The sequence below is a fragment of the Enhydra lutris genome, unplaced genomic scaffold, assembly GCF_002288905.1.
Source record: "Enhydra lutris kenyoni isolate GAN:26980312 unplaced genomic scaffold, ASM228890v2 scaffoldscaffold1, whole genome shotgun sequence".
NCBI classification, from domain to species: Eukaryota; Metazoa; Chordata; class Mammalia; order Carnivora; family Mustelidae; genus Enhydra; species Enhydra lutris.
Window position 1 is genome coordinate 66,783,270 of NW_019154085.1, and position 18,981 is coordinate 66,802,250.

General features: G+C 34.4%; 1 protein-coding gene across 1 annotated transcript in view; it reads left to right on the plus strand.

Annotated features, from left to right (window-relative positions):
- The window catches only part of LOC111141672 (ubiquitin protein ligase E3 component n-recognin 3 (putative)), a 246,766-nt gene that overhangs the window by 157,620 nt on the left and 70,165 nt on the right, over positions 1 to 18,981 (plus strand). The window contains exons 30-31 of the mRNA XM_022494416.1: positions 4,037 to 4,122; positions 16,097 to 16,202. Of these exons, the coding sequence (XP_022350124.1) occupies positions 4,037 to 4,122; positions 16,097 to 16,202 (192 nt within the window). The remainder of the gene's footprint in view (positions 1 to 4,036; positions 4,123 to 16,096; positions 16,203 to 18,981) is intronic.

Here is an 18,981-nt window from a genome sequence, read left to right on the forward strand (position 1 = left end):
ATTTTGAGTTATTTAACTTTTAAATTAAATATTGTGATTCTTAAATGTATAATTCATTAGGATGAGCACATTTATTTGTATTTGACATTAGAAATTTGAATAGAATACAACCCTTGTTTCCCAGAGCTGAGTTTCTCTCTACTGAATGAGCAATTTAGTTTGTTTTTTACGGAACTTAAATTTTTTTGTTGTTTAGGAACAAAATATTTCTTTTTTTTTTTTTTTTTTTAAGATTTTATTTATTTATTTGACAGAGAGAGAGATCACAGTAGACAGAGGCAGGCAGAGAGAGAGAGAGGGAAGCAGGCTCCCTGCTGAGCAGAGAGCCCGATGCGGGACTCGATCCCAGGACCCTGGGATCATGACCTGAGCCGAAGGCAGTGGCTTAACCCACTGAGCCACCCAGGCGCCCGGAACAAAATATTTCTAATGGTTAAGTAGCCTGTAAAGCTGTTAATTTTAGTAATTGTTTTAGAGGATTTTTTTGTTTTGTTTTTTGGAGTTTTTTGGTAGAGCACCTTATCCCTTTGTTTTTTATTTTATTTGCATGGTGAAGCCTTGGAGGATTTTTTGAGGGCAGCAGAGAAGAAATTGTTGGAATGGTATCTTTCTCTTACATTAAAATTAATCAAAATTAGTATATTCAGGTTTTATTATATTCCCAAAGAGCAGTCTGTTGCAAATACCATTCAGATGGATTATGGAAGGTTAATTTGGGGGAGGAAAGCTTTCCTCATTTAAATACCAGTTCATTATTTCTTAATTGAAACAATAAATGAGACTAATTTTAATAATTGATTTTTCCAAGGGTTTTGGACTCAGGTTACACATAGCCTAGAGGTATTGGTGAGTGACACTCACCCTGTATATAGTGAGAAACATTTAAATGGAAAGAAGATGAAACATGAATAACTGAGATATAGCTGGAGAGATATGTTTAAGTCACAGTGGGTGAACTGCTCAGTAGAGTGAGTCAACTTACTTTACATACTAGTTGCATTATAAGTTTAAACTTTATAAACTAAGTATTTTCAAAATAAAAGGAATGTTTGCTAAAATACCAAATTATGAATCCTTTTTAAAGCCAAGAAATTCTTTGATAAAATACCTTTCCTTCCCCTCACCCCTTTTCATGTTTGAATTTAAGGGAATCTAAGGAAGGGTCAACAAAATAAAGAGAATAAGCTATGGGGTCTAAAGAGAATCTTACCATTGGTTCCATACCCAAACAAAGAGAGTTCTGGTTTCTAAGGTATTTTTGAGCACTTTGCTATGTACCATCAGGGATTTAGAAACTTTATCTGAAATGGTCCCTGCTCTCCAGGAATTTACCATTAGTTGGAGAGACAAAACCAATATACATCAGTCCGTATAAAACAGAATAGAGTTTGTTTTAAAAATATCATATTGAAAAAGTGCTATAGAACTTTAAAAGGGAAGATGAACAAATTGAAATATAAAGTATTTGGAAATGTTTCTTTCCTGTCTCAAGAAAAGGGAATTAATTCTCCCTAACTCCTAGAAGAGTTAGAGCTTGAGCTGAGTCTTGTATAATATAGCCTATGGTATGAACGAAGAAGATATTTTTTCTCTCTGAGGTATTGGGTAACTTGCTCAACCAGTAAGTGGTAGGCTTAGGCCTTGAACCCACACGGACATCAGTACGTGTTTGAGTGTCTCTGTATGTGCATGTGTATACACACATTTGTTTTTTAAATTATAGCTCTAAAAATAGAAGTTCATACCAAAGGAGGGTGGAGAGGGGATAGAAGGGAAAGCAGCCCTCAGTCATGCAAAAAGAAGCTGGAGCATAGTTGGAGGAGTTTTTAAATGGAATATGTAGGTGGGCGCCAAGATAGGCTGTAAGTAATCTTTCTCATTATTATTTCAGTTACAGATATTTTTTTCTTTTTTTTTTTAATTCTTTTTTTTTTTTTTCTTTCCAAACTAATTGGAATAGATTTGTGTTAGGAATATAAAAAGTAGAGTCTACTTTTCTTGGGAGCAATCTGTATTTTTCTATCATCCATTCAGGAGGGCAGAAACAGAATATTGTGTTGGGATTTTCAACAGTTAGAGAAGATCAGACAGTCATAGGGCATATGACATGTTTGTGTGTTCGATTCTTTAGCAAGTTTCAACTTAAAGGGCTAGTTTTGATGTAAGTGAAATCAGGAAAAGCTGAGGGTTAGGGCCTCTGACATATTGATTTTTAAAGTCCTAGGTTATTACATGACACTAACTGTTTGGATAGGTAGGTTTTTTTTGTTTTGTTTTGTTTTGTTTTTAATGTCAGGAGGAATGTTTTTTTAAGAGATTTTCTAGCCATAATCTGAAATAATTAGATTTAGTAGTTTTCTTTCAAATATTCTCTAAAATCAAACTCCTGGTAACATGTTTATCAGCCTTTGAGGTATTTTATTTGATGATTGAATAAAGAGAATTGTTCTTATATTTATATCTTAATGAATATTTTTGCAAACTGTGCTAAAATAAAAGTTGACATTCTGGTTCTGACATTCGTTGGTAAAAATTGATCGTGTTTCTGGTTAGCTCTTTTAAAAGTACAATCTAGGAAATCTTAGTTTTTATAAGAGAATATAGCCGTTAATTTTTTTCTACAGATTAGGCAACAGAAGATTTGTGAAAACAAAATATATTGATCTCATTTATATTCCCTTGATGAAGGAACACATGCTGGTCTCCGCTCGCTTTCTGTCCACTAATATGAAATCCTTGTCCCTGCTTCCTTGCTGGTAGGTTTTTAGAAGTTCAGTGAGCAATGCAAATCGCCTGAAGGGTGGAAAATTCCCTTGTCACACAGATGCCCTTATCAGCAGCAACCAGATGGAGCTCTGAGCAGGAACATTATCAATGTTAAATTGCTTTTCCCCTACCCCAGTAGAGAGGATTAAAGCATTCCTTTAAAAATGGGTGGCAAATATACAGATTTAAGAATATTAATTTTGTTAACAGTTTGCATTTATAAGTAAATATATGAAAATAATGTTTCAAAAACATTTTGTGTTAAAATACAACCCAAACCAGTTCAGACTGTTTTAAGTAAAATAGGATCATATTCTTCCTTGAATTCATTTGCAAAGTAAGCTTAAAATTTTGCCTTTTTTTTTTTTTTTTTTAAGACGAGGATATCTCATTGCTAATGTCAAATGCATATTTTGGATATAAATTAGTTTATTCAGTTTTAGCAATGGCAAATGAAGATGTGTTTAAGTTTATTAATACTGTTGAAGTAAAAATACATGCATTATATCACTCACAATTTTCATTTATTCTGACAAAGTTCATTGGCTATTTTACTATATTTTTTTGAGTAAATCTTTAGATTCTGAAGCAATTAGATTTTTAAAATGTCAATTTACTAATTGTAACTAATCTGTAAGCTAAAAATTGCTAAATATATTATAATTTCAGATCTATACGAACTTTTTTGATGTTTAGCAGTGTCAGGAGTTACACAGTGTACTTTAATAAAACTGTAATTTTAGAAGTCCATAGAAGAGGCTACTGTTCATTATATGTGTTGTTCATACCTACTATGATGTTAGTGATTTTGTTTAATATTGATTTCTAGAAACCATCTAAGCTCTAGTGAGTGATAATCATTTCTCTGATAAAAAGTTGGTATGCCCTTGTGTTTTAGATGACAGTAACCACCTACTACTCAGTGGCTAACAGTTGGGTGTAAGCTCTTTTGCCAGATTCATGTGCGGGTTTATGAAGTGTGTTGCTGTTGTTTTCCTTAAGGCCCAGTTTTCAGTATTTGCCAACATTTGGGGTTTTGCAACAATTACATTATGATGTGTACAGTTTTGAGGTTATAAATATGAACATATAAGGATATGTTTCCCTTTTTATTTCTAAATATCAGATAAAATATTATTACAGATATTCCATAAACTATTCATAAAGTTCGTCAACTTTATTATTTAGGTTCATTCAGACAGATCATTAAAACAAATTAAAAAGTATCGCTTCAGCCTAATTGAGATATATTTTAATGCTTTACTTACAGAACCAATTTGGAACTTGAATTAATTCATCGGGGAGGCAATTTGTGTTCAGGTGGTGCAAGCACAGCTGGCAAACGCTCTTGCTTAAGTAAGTAGTAAAAAGTGTAAATTTAAAAACATTTTAAATTATGTCATTTTTGAAAGCCTATACAAACAAAGTGGTCTTTTGATGTATTTTCAGATTCTTTTTATATGACATATAATTGGTTTTAATGGTGATTATATGCTTTAAATGGCTAATCTTATACTTAAAAGAATCATATGAATATTTAGCTCTTTCTATACTATGATTGCTCAGTAAATAAATGCCATAACGATAGATCAGATTTACATTGGCTCAAAATTAAGCAGTGTGGTATCCTTGGCTATAAAAAATTATCTTCAAACTTAAATTTTTTAAAAGAATTTTTACATTGTCTAGATTTAAGAAAATATTTTTATAAAAATAATTTGTGTTGCCTGCAGATTCCTATAATATACAGTGCTGCTGTTAATTAATGAAGGCATTGTACTATATTTTGATGTGAACATTAAAATGTATTAAAATTATGGATGTTTGGTTTTATTTATGAATATACTTTATATTGTAAAATGAGCATGATTCTTCAGTACTTCTTGTAAGGGTAGGTTTGAGAGAAGTGTCATTTGGAACTTAATGTAGATTCTTCATAGTGATGTTATCACTATTTAGCAATTGTTTAGAGAATTAATGTGAATACTAGGGTAATATTACATAATGTCAAGTATAGCTAATTATTAGCCCCAAATCACTGGAGTTAAAATATTACCTAACATGACTGGTACAGAAAATAAAAATTGTTTAAAATACATAGTGTATTCTTTTGAAAAATGAATATATTTTCTTAAATGCTAAAAATATTAGTAGTTAATAAAAATTATCAACACATAGGTTTTTCAAAAATATATGTGTGTACTTAAAGATTTTATTTATTTGAAAGAGAGAAATATGAAATAGAGAGAGCATGAGTGGGGAGGAGAGGGAGAAACAGGCTCCCTGCTTAGCAAGGAGCCTGATGCCGGGCTTGATCCCAAGACTCTGAGATGATGATCAGCCAAAGGCAGATACTTAACCAACGAGCCACCCAGGCGCCCCAAAAATATATGTGTATTATTATGAAAAGATATATATGTGACTTGGGGATGATTTCAAAGCAAGGACTGATCAAAAACATCTTAAAATATTCATTTGATTTTAATTAATTAATTAATTTTTAAGTAGGCTCTACGTTCCAGCAGGGAGCCCAACGTGGGGCTTGAACTCATCATCATGAGATAGAGACCTGAGCTGGGATCAGGAGTCAGATGCTTAACTGACTGAGCCACCCAGATGCCTCTCTTGAAAAAAAATTTTTTTTTTTTTAAGATTTTATTTATTTGACAGAGAGAGATCACAAGTAGGGAGAGAGAGAGAGGAGGAAGCAGGCTCCCTGCCTAGCAGAGAGCCCGATGTGGGACTCGATCCCAGGACCCTGAGATCATGACCTGAGCTGAAGGCAGAGGCTTAACCCACTGAGCCACCCAGGCAGCCCACTCTTGAAATTTTTAATGTAAAGATACAAACTTATGTGAAATTTCAACTGAGTTACTTTTAAAATTCTTACTAATTGTATTAGATTTTTATTTTTATTATTATTTTTTTGTTATCACTTGATTCCTAGAAATGTAAGGTTTTGGAAGTTATTTTTTACTGAATATCTAGTATTTACTGACTTTTACATACTTAAGCCCTACTTACACCCAGTGACTTAGTATTATGTTTTAAAGGAGAAGTTGTTGATACATAGGAGTTTTAGCTTCTAGACTATTTGAATTAGCAAAAACTGTAAGTTCACTTATTTTAATTATCTTTTCTTATTAATTATTCTTAATTGCTGTTTGGCATTGGCTAATAATAATCCAGAAATTGTTATATTAGGAAGTATTTAGTAAAGGAATTTCAGTCTTATGTTCAAAAGCTGTACTTCATTTTCTTCCCCCTCAGGGGTACTTACATTTATCCGGAGACTTGTAAATAACGAATTTATTCAGAATCTTAAAAATGCTGGTGTAAAATTCTAGCAGTGACCACTTCAATTAGCGTCCTTAATTTAAATGTAAATTATTAAATTGATAGTTACTTCCACTTTCATTTCTTTTTATTTCCCCTTTTGTGAATAAGCAATCAAAACGTTCCAGTATAGAAAAGGTCCTGATGAAGATCATCCTAAATCTAAATTTAATACTATTTTTGGTTTTCTTTTTTTTTAATGATTTATGTTAGTCCTTTCCCCCCAAACTTTATTGAAGTATGATTGACATATTGTATACAGTTGTATAGGTTGTACAACATGTGCTTTTTGCTTTTAGTTTCCATATGATTTATTACTGTTTAATTGCTTACACATTATTTATCCTAATGTAGAATGTATTTTATGTTGTATAAAATCCCACTATTTTGCAAGTGTATAAACTTAAAGTATTTGTTGTTTACACAAGCCTAACTCAAACCTGATTTGTTGAATACCAGAACTTAAATTGATGGTGTGTCTTAGGACCTTAGATCAAGTATTTCATTTTTTCATTTTCCAGTAGAATTTTAATGGTATTATTAAAGATTCTCTCTTTTCTCTAGAGACTCCTCATAAGTCAGTATTTTCCCATTTCCATTTATTGCTCTTTGTTACCTTTTAAATATTTCATTTTCAAGCATATGTATGTATGTATGTATGTATTTGACAGAGAGATAGCACAAGTAGGCAGAACAGCAGGCAGAGGGAGAGAGAGAAGCAGGCTTTTTTCTGAGCATGGACCCTGATGTTGGGCTCGATCCTAGGATCCTGGGATCATGACCTGAGCCGAGGGCAGTTGCCTAATGACTGAGCCACCTAGGTGCCCCACATACCTCATTTGTAAAGTGTTTGTTTTTCCATAATATTTTGGGGAAAGAGTAAGAAAGTGTTCCACAATTAAGCAAATGATATGGAACTTACACTTTGGAAAAGTGTTCCATTAGAACTTCTTGATAAAACTGAAGATTAGTCAAGAAAAGATTTAATAAGTTTTGCCTGGAGCAGCTTGAATGATGCCCAGTATATAATTATGGATGGGGACACACACACACACACACACACACACACACACACACACACACACACATTTGAGAGCAGGAGAAGATTGCTTTTTCTATAACAATGAAAGCAGGAAAATATTATTGGCAAAATTTATACTGAGAGATAAAATTGTAGTGGTACAATGCCATTCAGCACTTACATGTTCAGATTTTTTAAGTAAATAACCAGTACCCAATCATAATAAAAGTTCATTCCTAAATATGCATCTGGGAAATTTTTCAAAGTAAAAAATGAGCAAAACTTATCAACAAAGCAGCATACTGTGGTATTTAATAATACTTAACGTTTGTATTTTTAAAGTTTATGAAATACTTTCACATAAGTTATTTAGTCCTATAGAATGACCATGTGAAATAGCTCTTATTACTTTTTCATAGAAAAGGAGACTGAAATTCAGAGTGGTTGCCTTGCCAAGTCATAAGCTGGCAAATACAGAGCTTGCTCTAGAATCCAGCTATTCTGACTCTAAATTCAGTTATGTAACACATATCCCTTGCTTGTTAAGTGTCCCAAAGGATACAGAACTTTTAAGAACTTTTACTCACAGGTTTAGTCAGTGACTTCTTACTGTATACTATTGCCTTGGTATCTTTCCAGGCTCTGCCTGCTAACACTCCTGTTGTTTTACCTATTTTCTTTCGTTAACCTTTCACTAAGATTCCTATTTTTGTTTTGGGCCACTCCTTCAGATATTTTCTCAAGTCCTGATTCCTTCTTCCTTGGATACCAGTTGAGTTTTCTTTTATTTTTCACCAGCTTGCTGGCTGGTTCCCCTTGTTTGAGATCATATTTAGTTGGTAAAATCAGTGATGCTTTTGGTGGACATGGCACCTGAACAAGACTATAAAAGATAAGTGAATTTAGGACTTTTTTGCAAATTGATACATACACTGATAAATACCACCAATTTTATTAGCAGTAGATGTAGGACAAAGCAGATGTAAAAATTGAAGGATAACTTTTTGTTAAGAATAATGTTTTATTAAAATTAGTTAATTTCTTCATTCAGGTAATTCGTAAGTAGATACAGAGCTCCATAGAGTCCAGTGAAATTAGTAGCACAAAATTTCTCGAGTAAAAATTGTTGAAACCACTGGCTAGGGTGTGGTGGAAGGAAGAGGTGTCATTTGATAAATTATTAAGTTTTTAAAAAATGTCTATCTTTAGGTAAACAACATCTTTCCCTATCTTTGGGTCTGAGGCTTTCTGCATATTACTGTTGTTTAAGAAACTACAGTTCTCATCACAAATGAATTTCATGACTTTTTAAAAAAGATTTTAGTTATTTATTAGACACAGAGAGACACACAGTAAGAGAAGGAACACAAGCAGGGGGAATGGGAGGAGAAGCAGGATCCCCACCAAGAAGAGGGAAGAAGCAGGGAGCCCCATGTGGGGCTCAATCCCAAGACCCTGGGATCATTACCTGAGCTGAAGGCAGACGCTTAATGACTAAGCCACCCAGGCACCCCGAATTTCATGATTTTATAGAGAGATTAAAAACTAAACTTTAGTCGAGAGGGGTTATGGCAGACCTTTGCTTTGACAGCTTCACTGGGGGGGGGCTCTAACTTAATTTTGATACAGTTTATGATCTTATCAAGAATTGATGCACGTGGTGAGTAATTTTGATACAAGTTATGATCTTATCAAGAAATGATGCATGTGTTTTGTTATTCATAGAAAGCAATCTAGCTTTGATGTGTACAGGCAACTTAAAATAATTTTAATTGCTCAAAGATTGAATTTTTGTTGAATTCAGAGTTAGAAGAATTATTTAATGTTAATTTCATCTTACCGTAAGACTACATAAAGATACTGTTAAGATCGCAAAATTTCTCGTAAGTAGTCTGACCTTGTTCTTTAACAGTGGTAAAATTCTAGTATCTAGAGCTTATTAAGGTCTGTTTTTAGATTTAAAAATTATGAATTCTATAAATAGGTTGAATAACAACTTTTGTTCTATCCTTTTCGTTACCCCATATAACAAGAGGAAAATTTGGCCACCAAATTGTTATAACAGTCAAAATGCATAAGTTAATATAAAAAATGTGGAAATTGCCTCCTGATTCTATTCTTTATGAATACACAGATGATTTGGGAGCTAGCTATTTTATCTCATGGATTCTCTTCCTCTTTGTACACAACCAAAAGATTGTTGTAAGAACTCAATTTTGTAATGTATGTCAAGTCTTCATACATTATAAATCTTGACATTACTGTTTCTACTTCAACACTACCTTTATCAAATTCGGGCATGGATGTGTGTGAGTAAGGAGACCAGAAGCAAGATAAAAGTTAATTTTTAGCTCAGCTTTTTTTTTTTTTTTTTTAAGGGGTTAATAGATACTTTGTTGACCTGTTCAGAGATGAGATGAGGTGGTCAGAATGGGATTTATTACCAAAGATTAATATAGTTTATCTACTAACAAAATAGATTGTTAATTTTGGGAAGCCTGAGTTAGAGGGACAAGAGTATAGCTTGAAAATTTGACTAAAAGGAGTGGCTTTATTCTTTAAAGTCATTCTGAAGGTTCTATGCTTTGTGGCCAGGTAGTCAGGCCTTCGGGAATTTATGATCTGTGTATTCCAGGAACTAGATACCACAGATAGTAATTTCCACTATCAGGGCATAGGGGGCGTAGGGGCCCTCGGATCTTGCTAGGCTTAGGGAGGGCAACCCTTTCTTAGTTTAGAACTCCTGCCCCTTATATGAGGTGCTCAGATTAGGCCTGAATTCATGGAGTGTGTCCTTTTTGATAAGGAAGAAATTGGGATTCCTAAGAAGCTATGTTTTCTTATCTTTCTTATGATTACCTATGTGTGGAAGCAGATTTGTGCCTTTCCCCATATTGTTCCACACAGTGTTGCAAACATGAAGCAGGAGGCTGCCTTTTAAACCTTAAAAGTAGAAGGAAAACAGTTCCATAAAAATACTAATGCTATGATACTTGAGGTGACCAGAAAATGATGGCACAGTGTGCCGGGGAATGGAGACACAGGAACTCTGGGAGGCAGGAAAGGAACGCAGCACGGAGAACAAGAAGTTACTAATGATAGCTTTTTCCCTTCACGTGTTCCCATACTCACATGGGGGAATAAAACCTGTCTTAAGTAAACAAAGCTCTGCTACTTTATCCCCAAACTTGGCTGTGCCTTTATTGACTAGAAGCAACATAGGATATAGTGCTGGAAGGAGCACTGGAATTAAAAGATCTGGATTTTAGTCATGTTTGTTATCTTTTGGACTTTAGGGAAGTCACCTAATTTTTTACCTTATTATGAAAATGGGGATGATAATAGATGTGCTGACTATTGAACATTAGCTGACTCAGCTGTGAGAGGAGTATATCCACAGCTAGTATATTCACCTTGGATAAATTGGTCAGAACTGTTTCCTTACTTTGATTCGTCAGTTATGGAGAAACTGAGATCCCCCTCCTCCCTCGGTAGTTCAGAGAGCCATTTGGCTAATTGAGATTTTTTTTCACCGACAATTATTTGATCAGAGGTAACTGCACTGAAAGGACTAAAATCTTGAATGATCTGAAATGCAGACCCAGTTAAGTTTACTGTAGGTAAATTTTAACAGTGGTACAATTTAACATGGAGCCAACTTATAAAAGGTTTTAGGACAGCTCTTTAACATATATTTCTGTTTTAATGACATGAGTTCTACTAAGAAATAATCTACCAGTTTTAGATTACTAGTTATTTTAATATTGATAAAGATAGAAGGGATTGTTAAAGCTTATCTTTTTGTTCCAGCTAAGAGTTCTTATAATTAAAGCATAGAGTTTTGTTTGTTTTGTTTTGTTTTAAGGACAAACCAGTCTTTCGTGGTAAGGACGTGTCTGTCTTGTGATTAAGCACATTATAATACTTTAGACTTATCACAGGTATAATGAATTTGATTTCGTATTGCAGAAAATAGAGTTCTTTGTCCCAGGTGAGTTGTCAGAGCAACCAGAATGGGAAAGAAGATGGTGAGAGCAAGTAGGTCAAGCACTGCTCTAGTAGTTAAGAGTTGAGAGGTCAGTCTCTTTGGGGCAATAAAATTAGGGCTGATTAATTGGCCTACTTCTTGGTTACTGAGCCAGTGTGTCATGATTTAAAAAGAGTATAAATCCTTCATGAATTTTATGCTTATATTGTATGATTTTTTTATAGGACTGTTGATTTATTCATGCAATATTCAGCATACTTAAAATCCTTCTATATGCCAAGCACTGTGCTAGGCTACAAAGTACAAAGAGGAAGGGACACAATTGTCTTCTTCAGGGAGCGCTCACCATTAACAGGAGAGAAAAACATGTGAAAATAATTACCGGACTATATGAGTGATAGAATTAACTCAGGGTATAGAGAATGTATAAAGCAAAGGATGATTACTTCTGTCTCAGTTACAGTATTAGAGAAAACTTTACAGAGGAGAACTTGAGCTAGCTCTTGAAAGATGAGTCAAGTTTGCCTGGAGAACAGGAATATACTATTCTAAGCTGAGAGAACACCTTGCAGAGACAGAATGAGACAACGTGACACACTGGGGAATACTTGGAAAGCAAAGGGAAAAAGGAGGTTAGGAAATAAAAGATAGAGGTTATCTCATGAAGGGCTTTCGAAACCTATTCCTTCTTTGGTTTACCAACCAGTTATGAGATAATGTGATAGACATATTGTTTACAGGGATCAGGAGAGAGTGAAACAAAAGGCATGAAGCTGAATGATCACTCTGTTGAGTAATCCAGTTGAGAAATGATATAGCTGTAGAGTGAAGCAGAAGAGGATGGATCACAGAAGTAGAACCAGTAGGATTGCTAATCAGTTGGCTATGGAGCGCAAGGATGTGGGATTTGAGTCTCCAAGTTTTTTTGTTTGTTTCTGTTTTAGTGTTTGTAGGGGCAGTGATGTCATTCCCCCAAATAGGGATTATAAGAGGAACTAAACATTGCAGCCCAGATTGGGCTATATAATCAGTCTATTTTTAGATACATTGATTTTGTGGTGCCTGTTGAACATTGAAGAGCTAGAGAAATTTATGAATTGTAAACTTACAAGTAGACATGGCAGTTGAATTTGGTGAAATAGTATGTGCAGAATGAGAGGAAAGGAGAACTAGGAAGGGTTCCTTTTTCTTATGAAGAATCCTAGCATTTAGGGTTTTAACAAAGGAAGAAGAATGTGTAAAGGTAACTGAGATGGAACTGAGGGAGAACCAGGAATGAGTAGTACCAAAAGTTCAGGAGAAGAGAGAGAAAAGACGAGATTTAAAAATATATATTTATATTTTTTGTGGAGAGGTAGTTTTATGTAGAGACCTGATGTTTGTAATGCCATAATTTCTAATTTTAATTGTAATACTTCAAGTTTATAAATATTAAATTTATTATTTGGAATTTATTCTTGCAAGCCATATGTGTATATACATATATATGTATAAGCACAGCTATTTATACACTACATATATATGCGATTACTGTAACTATTATTGCTATATAACAGGCCAGAAAGGTGGCATTATTCCCACTTTACAGATAATAAAACTAAGGTCTTTTGTCCAAGGACACATGATCAGTACAGAACTTGGATTCAAACCTAGGACTTCCTGATTCCTAGTAGACAATGGTGCCTCCTATACATGTGTTAAAATCATAACATACCTCTAAATAAATTTAATGGTGTTTCTCATTTCCAAAACTCTTTTATAAATGTGGGTCTAACTTTAGAACTTAAAACATGTTGTTCCAGAAAAGAAGTTATCTATTTTTTTTTTGCTGTTGTTTTTCAAGATTTAAATAATATAATTTCTTGATATAATTATTTCTCAGTTTTTAAAATATCATACAAATGGTTGGAATTTAAAATAGTTTCCCATTGGGGTGCCTGGCTTTCTCAGTTGGACGAGCATGCAGCTCTTGATCTTGAGGTTGTGAGTTTGAACCCCACATGGGGTGTAGAGATTTCTTAAATAAAACTTAAAAATGTTTTCCCATTAGTTTCAGTTTTTAACTTTTCGATTATGAACATAGGTTCTCCTTAGTCTACTACTGTCATTATTTGTCTTGGTTAAGAGATCTTTTTGCTGCTAAATGAGAGTTTATTACTGATAGCCCTCAGACTAAATTTTGAAGAATACAATGAATAGTGAAAGGTGTTGATTATTATTTGGCCAATTCTCTATTTCCTACTGAAGTTATTTGCGGTTTCTAGCATTGTTTTTCAAAGGTAGATGTACCTTATTAGTAGTCTTCAGCTCTAAAATCAATACCAAAGACACTTGTTATATATTATATTAATAGCTTTAGAAGATGCATCAGGGTTACAATATCAGTTTCTCATAGGAATGGAAAGGGGTATGTTTGTGTTAGAGAAGGAATATTGCACTTTTCTTTTAATTGTAAAAACCCTAGGGAGAACTAGAGTGGTAGAAATAACAAGGAAGTTGCAAATCATGAATTCTTTTCTTAGCTTTTCCATTGGTATTAGGGTGATCTGGCAAGGTTCTTCCTTTCTCTGGGCCTATTTCCTCGTTTGCAGAAATGAGGAAATAGAAGAGATAAAAAAGTTTCCTTCAACATTTGTTTCTTTAATTATGTTAGAGGTTAGGAAAATAGATGGATTGTAGCATTTTTCTATGCTACCATGGTTTCAATGCAAAACAAGTTAGTAGAATTGCAACTCCTATGCTTTTGATTAAATCAGATAAACTGTCTGATAATTGACTTTCGTATTGAAAGAAAGTATCAAAAACAGCTTTTTAAAAAAAATTTTAATATAAATTGAATTAGCCAGTGTATAGTAGTACATACTTAGTTTCCGATGTAGTTAAAAACAACTCTTTAATTCAGTTAACACCTATATAAAAAATGTAACACTCTCCACCTAGCAATTTGAGTTAAATATTTTCCTGCTAGGGAAATTTATGTTGTTTTTTTTTTTTTAAACACTTTTAGGTTTTAGACACTTCAATTATACATTATGTACTTGGCAGAAATAATCTCTTATGTAAAATTAAATTGAAATAAAATGACCAGTATATCGTTCATCATTTTATTTCTCTGCTGAAAACATCCCTTTTGTCAGTGTTATTAGTTGAACAAGTTTACTGGAAAAACTGGAAGTTTGGGAAACTTAAGTGGTCTCAAAACTGGGGATAACAAAGTAGAATTTTTGTGAAAAGTAATTGAGATAATCTATGTTAAATGATTTCCAAATAGCGCCGGGCATGTAACAAATACTCAGCTAATCTGGGTATTAATAGGATGAAGAAATTTTAAGAGAGGATTTGTACTGTAGGTTGACCTATAAACATGAGACGAAGCAGGTTGAGGTATTTACCTTCTGTTTGTTATAGAGAGATCAAGGTGAAACTTACAGGTATGTATAGAGTGTTAAGATTCAGTTCCCTTTCCCACCTCCCATTTCCTCTACCTGCCACACAGAGTGGAATATTTACTTTGTTCATCTTATAGCTCTCATAATGCCTTACAATAGCTTCCCCAAACCAAACTACTACTATTACCTTTACTATTACTACACCCCCTCACAAGAATCATATTGATAGATCATAAATTAATCTAAAATATAGTTGGTTTCTAAGTTGGTTGCTCAGAAACAAAATCTTGTTTTCTTTTGATTTTAATTTAGAGAATAAGTGACAACAAAATGCGTGTGTTATTTGGCTTTTTTTCTTTTTCTTTTTAAAAAAGATTTTATCTATTTATTTACTGGGGAGAGAGACAGAGTTAATGAGAGAGGGCAGGAGCAGGGAGGAGAGGGAAAAGCAGGCTACCCTCTGAGCAGGGATCCTGATGTGGGTCTTGATCCCAGGACTCCGGGATCATGACCTGAGCCTCAGGCAGTCGCTTAACCAACTGAGCCACCCATTTGCCCTCTGTCTGTTTTGTTTTTGTTTTTGTTTTTTTAAGAATTTATTTATTTGACAGACAGAGATCACAGGTAGGCAGAGGCAGGTGGGGGGAGGGGCGAGGAGCAGGCTCCCTGCTAAGCAGAGAGCCCAATGCAGGGCTGGATCCCAGGAGATCATGACCTGAGCCGAAGGCAGAGGCTTAACCCACTGGGGCCACCCAGGCGCACCCCCCTGTCTGGTTTTAAGAGTTAATTTTAGTCCTATGTCAGAAAGTATTATCTGATTTTCCAAAAAATTACTTTTGTGTCACGTATGTTTTTGAGAATTTGTGGCAGAATAATCTAATCCATTCCTTGTCATTTTTAATCCCAAAAAGGATTAAAATGAAAATGAAAGCAAAATTTAGGATTTTCTTCTGAATGATTTTAAAATTTTAAAGAAAAACCTTTTTTCCCCAAATGTCATGAGCAGATTTTTTTGAAAGCTAAGACTTGTAGATTATTAGTATGGTTTAGACAGAAGAAATGAAAATAGCTGGAGTAGCTATGCTAAGTAATAACGTTATTTCAGTTTTTTCTTCATTAGAATCAAAAGATAATGAAGTCACAACTCAGTCTAAAGAGGACTTAGGGGAAAATACTATGTAAAGAATTTCATCTAACAGCAATTTATGTGGATGTCGTTGTCAGTATTACTCAGATTAGAGTATTGATAATAGTAAATCTTCGTTAGGGATAGCCATAAGTGTGAGAAGTACCATTTGTCAAGTCTGATGCATAAAGCCAAGGAAAAGTAGGTCTGACAGGAGATAAGGAGAACGAACCATTCCAGTATTGAGACTGAGCATAAGGATAGTCCAGATTCTAGTGGTAATTTTTTGCATAAATATTTCAGAGTTTACCTTAAAAGAGAGTGTGAAGTAGTTGATACTTAAACTTGGTGAATTATAATTATGAAGATGGGAAATATTTCCACATGAATTAGCTAGAAATTTTATATGAATTTTGTCCTGGAAGAATTGTGTGAATGTTCTAATTAAAACTTTTCTTCAATTTATTTAGATCAGCTGTTCCATGTATTAGCCTTGCACATGCGGCTTTATAGCATTGATTCTGAGTATAATCCCTGGAGAAAGCTTACGCAATTAGTAGAAGAGGAGAATTCACAGTAAGTATTATTGGGAGATTAAAGTCAATTAAAACTGTTTTTGAGAAATGTTACATACTGAAATAGAATTAAAATTCTTTATGAATGTGTGAATTTTCCTTTTTAAACATACAAATACATAAAAAAGTTTAACATTATACTTTCTGTAAAAATTGTATAAAAATTCATAACAAGTTAGAAAATGTCTTAAAGAATCCATTAATTTTTAAGCAGTTAAAACGTTTGAATGGAGGTACACAATGACTTATTGCCCCTCTTTTTATGTCAGAATTGATTAGTGGGTTCAGGTAGCCTTAGTTTGATCCCTTTATTGTTCTCCGTCAGCCTTACACCCAAGTGATTTTTGTAACCCCTGATTATTGTTGTTTAGGGATGTGGGGAGGAGGGAGGGTCAGAGAGAGAGGTGGGGAGAAGTGGACTCTCTGGTGAGCAGAGAGCCCAATGCGGGGCTCCATCCCAGGATCATGACGTGAGCCAAAGGCAGATGCTGAACCAACTGAGCCACCCAGGCGCCCCACCCCTGATGATTCTTGCCTAAATCTAGTATTCCCTTAGATGATTCAAAAGAGTGATTTTGTAAAAACAAAACAAAAACAAAAAACCTCCCTTCTGATTTATTAGCTAGGAATGATTTTTTAATAAAGAAAAGCTTTCTGATATCATCTATTTGGTTACCCTGAAATATAGTTTGGCAGGATGAATGCTTGATATTTCCCAGTTCATAAGTTTTCAAAGAAGGGACTTGATGCCCTAGCAGGTTCCAGTGGTGACCAATAAGTTGTGGTTATTTATTTGATCTCATAATTTTTATATATTTGATGTGTTCACTCCATTCAGCCATTCTTTTTGGTGTAAATTGTCCCATTTTATTTTATTTTATTTTTAATTTTAATTGAAGTATAGTTGACATACCATATCCTATTAGTTTTATGTGCACATCGTAGAAATTCAGTGTTTTTGTGTGTTACAAAATGATCTCGATAAGTCTAGTCACCATACAAAGTCATTACAATATTACATACTATAGTCCCTTTGCTGTATATTACATCCCCATGGCTTATTTTATAATTGGAAGTTTGTACCTCTTGATCCCCTTCACCTGTTCCACCCATCCCCAATTCCGCTCCAATCTGGTAACCACCAGTTTGTTTCCTGTATGTATGAGTTTCTTTCTGTTTTGTTTTGTCTGCTTGGTTGTTTTGTTTTTTAGATTCCACATGTAAGAGTGAGATCATACAGGATTTGTCCATCACTTAATTTCACTAAGCATAATACCCTCTGGGTCCATCCATGTTGTCACAAATGGCATGATTTTATTCTTTTTTATGGCTGAGTAATGTTCTAGGGTGTGTATATATGACACACATATGTATACATCACATCTTTATTCATCCATTGATGGACACTTGGGTTGCTTCCATATCTCGGCTATTATAAATAATGCTGCAGTGAACATAGGGGTGTGTATATCTATTCCCTAGTGCTGGCAAGAATGTGGAGAAAGGGGAACACTCATACAGTGTTAGTGGAAATGTAAATTGGTGCAGCTGCTATGGAAGTTTCTTAGAAAACTAGAAATACAACTACTACCACACAATCCACAAATTCTGCTTCTGGGTATTTACCCAAAGAAAGTGAAGACACCAATTTGAAGAGAGATATATTGTTCTCTTTTAGGTTAGTAAGAATCCCTTTAAAATTGCTGTTGAACTTCGAAATGATCCAAGCAGTCTTTGATAATATCCTTACTTTCTGGCACAATAAGTTAACCTAGGCTTATTTTGTACATATTACACTCTCTACCTGGTATCAGCCATTTCTTTGAGTAGTTCCTTTTATTGGGAAATGGTATTTAGAGATCATAATCTTGGTGCTAAGGGGTATATATAGCTATTGTGTTATCACAATAATTTATAGGCTTATAGGCCATTCCAGTGGCAGTAAGGAAGTCTGTTTTGTTTTTTTTTTTAAAGATTTTATTTATTTACTTGACAGAGATCACAAGTAGGGAGAGAGGCAGGTGGGTGGGGGGTGGGGAAACTGAGCAGGGGAAACTCTCTGCTGAGCAGAGAGCCTAATGTGGGCTCAATCCCAGGACTCCGAGATCATGACCTGAGCCGAAGGCAGAGGCTTTAACCCACTGAGCCACCCAGGCACCCCAGAAGTCTTTTAAAGAAGATTTATTTATTTTAGAGAAAGAGAGCAGACAAGCAGGGGGAGGATGGAAGGGGAAAGAGAGGGACAGGCAGACTTTGCACTGAGTGCGGAGCTTGATGTGGGGCTTGATCTTAGGACCCTGAGATAATGATCTGAGCGGAAATCAAGAATTGGTCACTTAGGGGCACCTGGTTGGCTCAGTGGGTTAAAGCCTCTGCCTTCCGCTCAGGTCATGATCCCAGGGTCCTGGGATGGAGCCCAGCATTGGGCTCTCTGCTCAGCAGGGAGCCTGCTTCCTCCTCTCTCTCTGCCTGCTTCTCTGCCTACTTGTGATCTCTGTCTGTCAAATAAATAAATAAAATCTTAAAAAAAAAAAAAAAAAGAATTGGTCACTTAACTGACTGAGCCACCCAGGCACCTCGTAAGTCTTCTTTTTTTAAATAAGATAACGATCCCAAGTTCTTACTGATATTTGTAATTCAAATGTAAGATTGCAAAGTTACGTTTTATTTCTTTTTGTTATTTCCATCTTTTTTCTCTTCTTTGAAAATCTAGGTTCATAATGATATTAACTTTATTACTACTTCTATTACTTACGTATAACTATAATTATTTTGAAAAA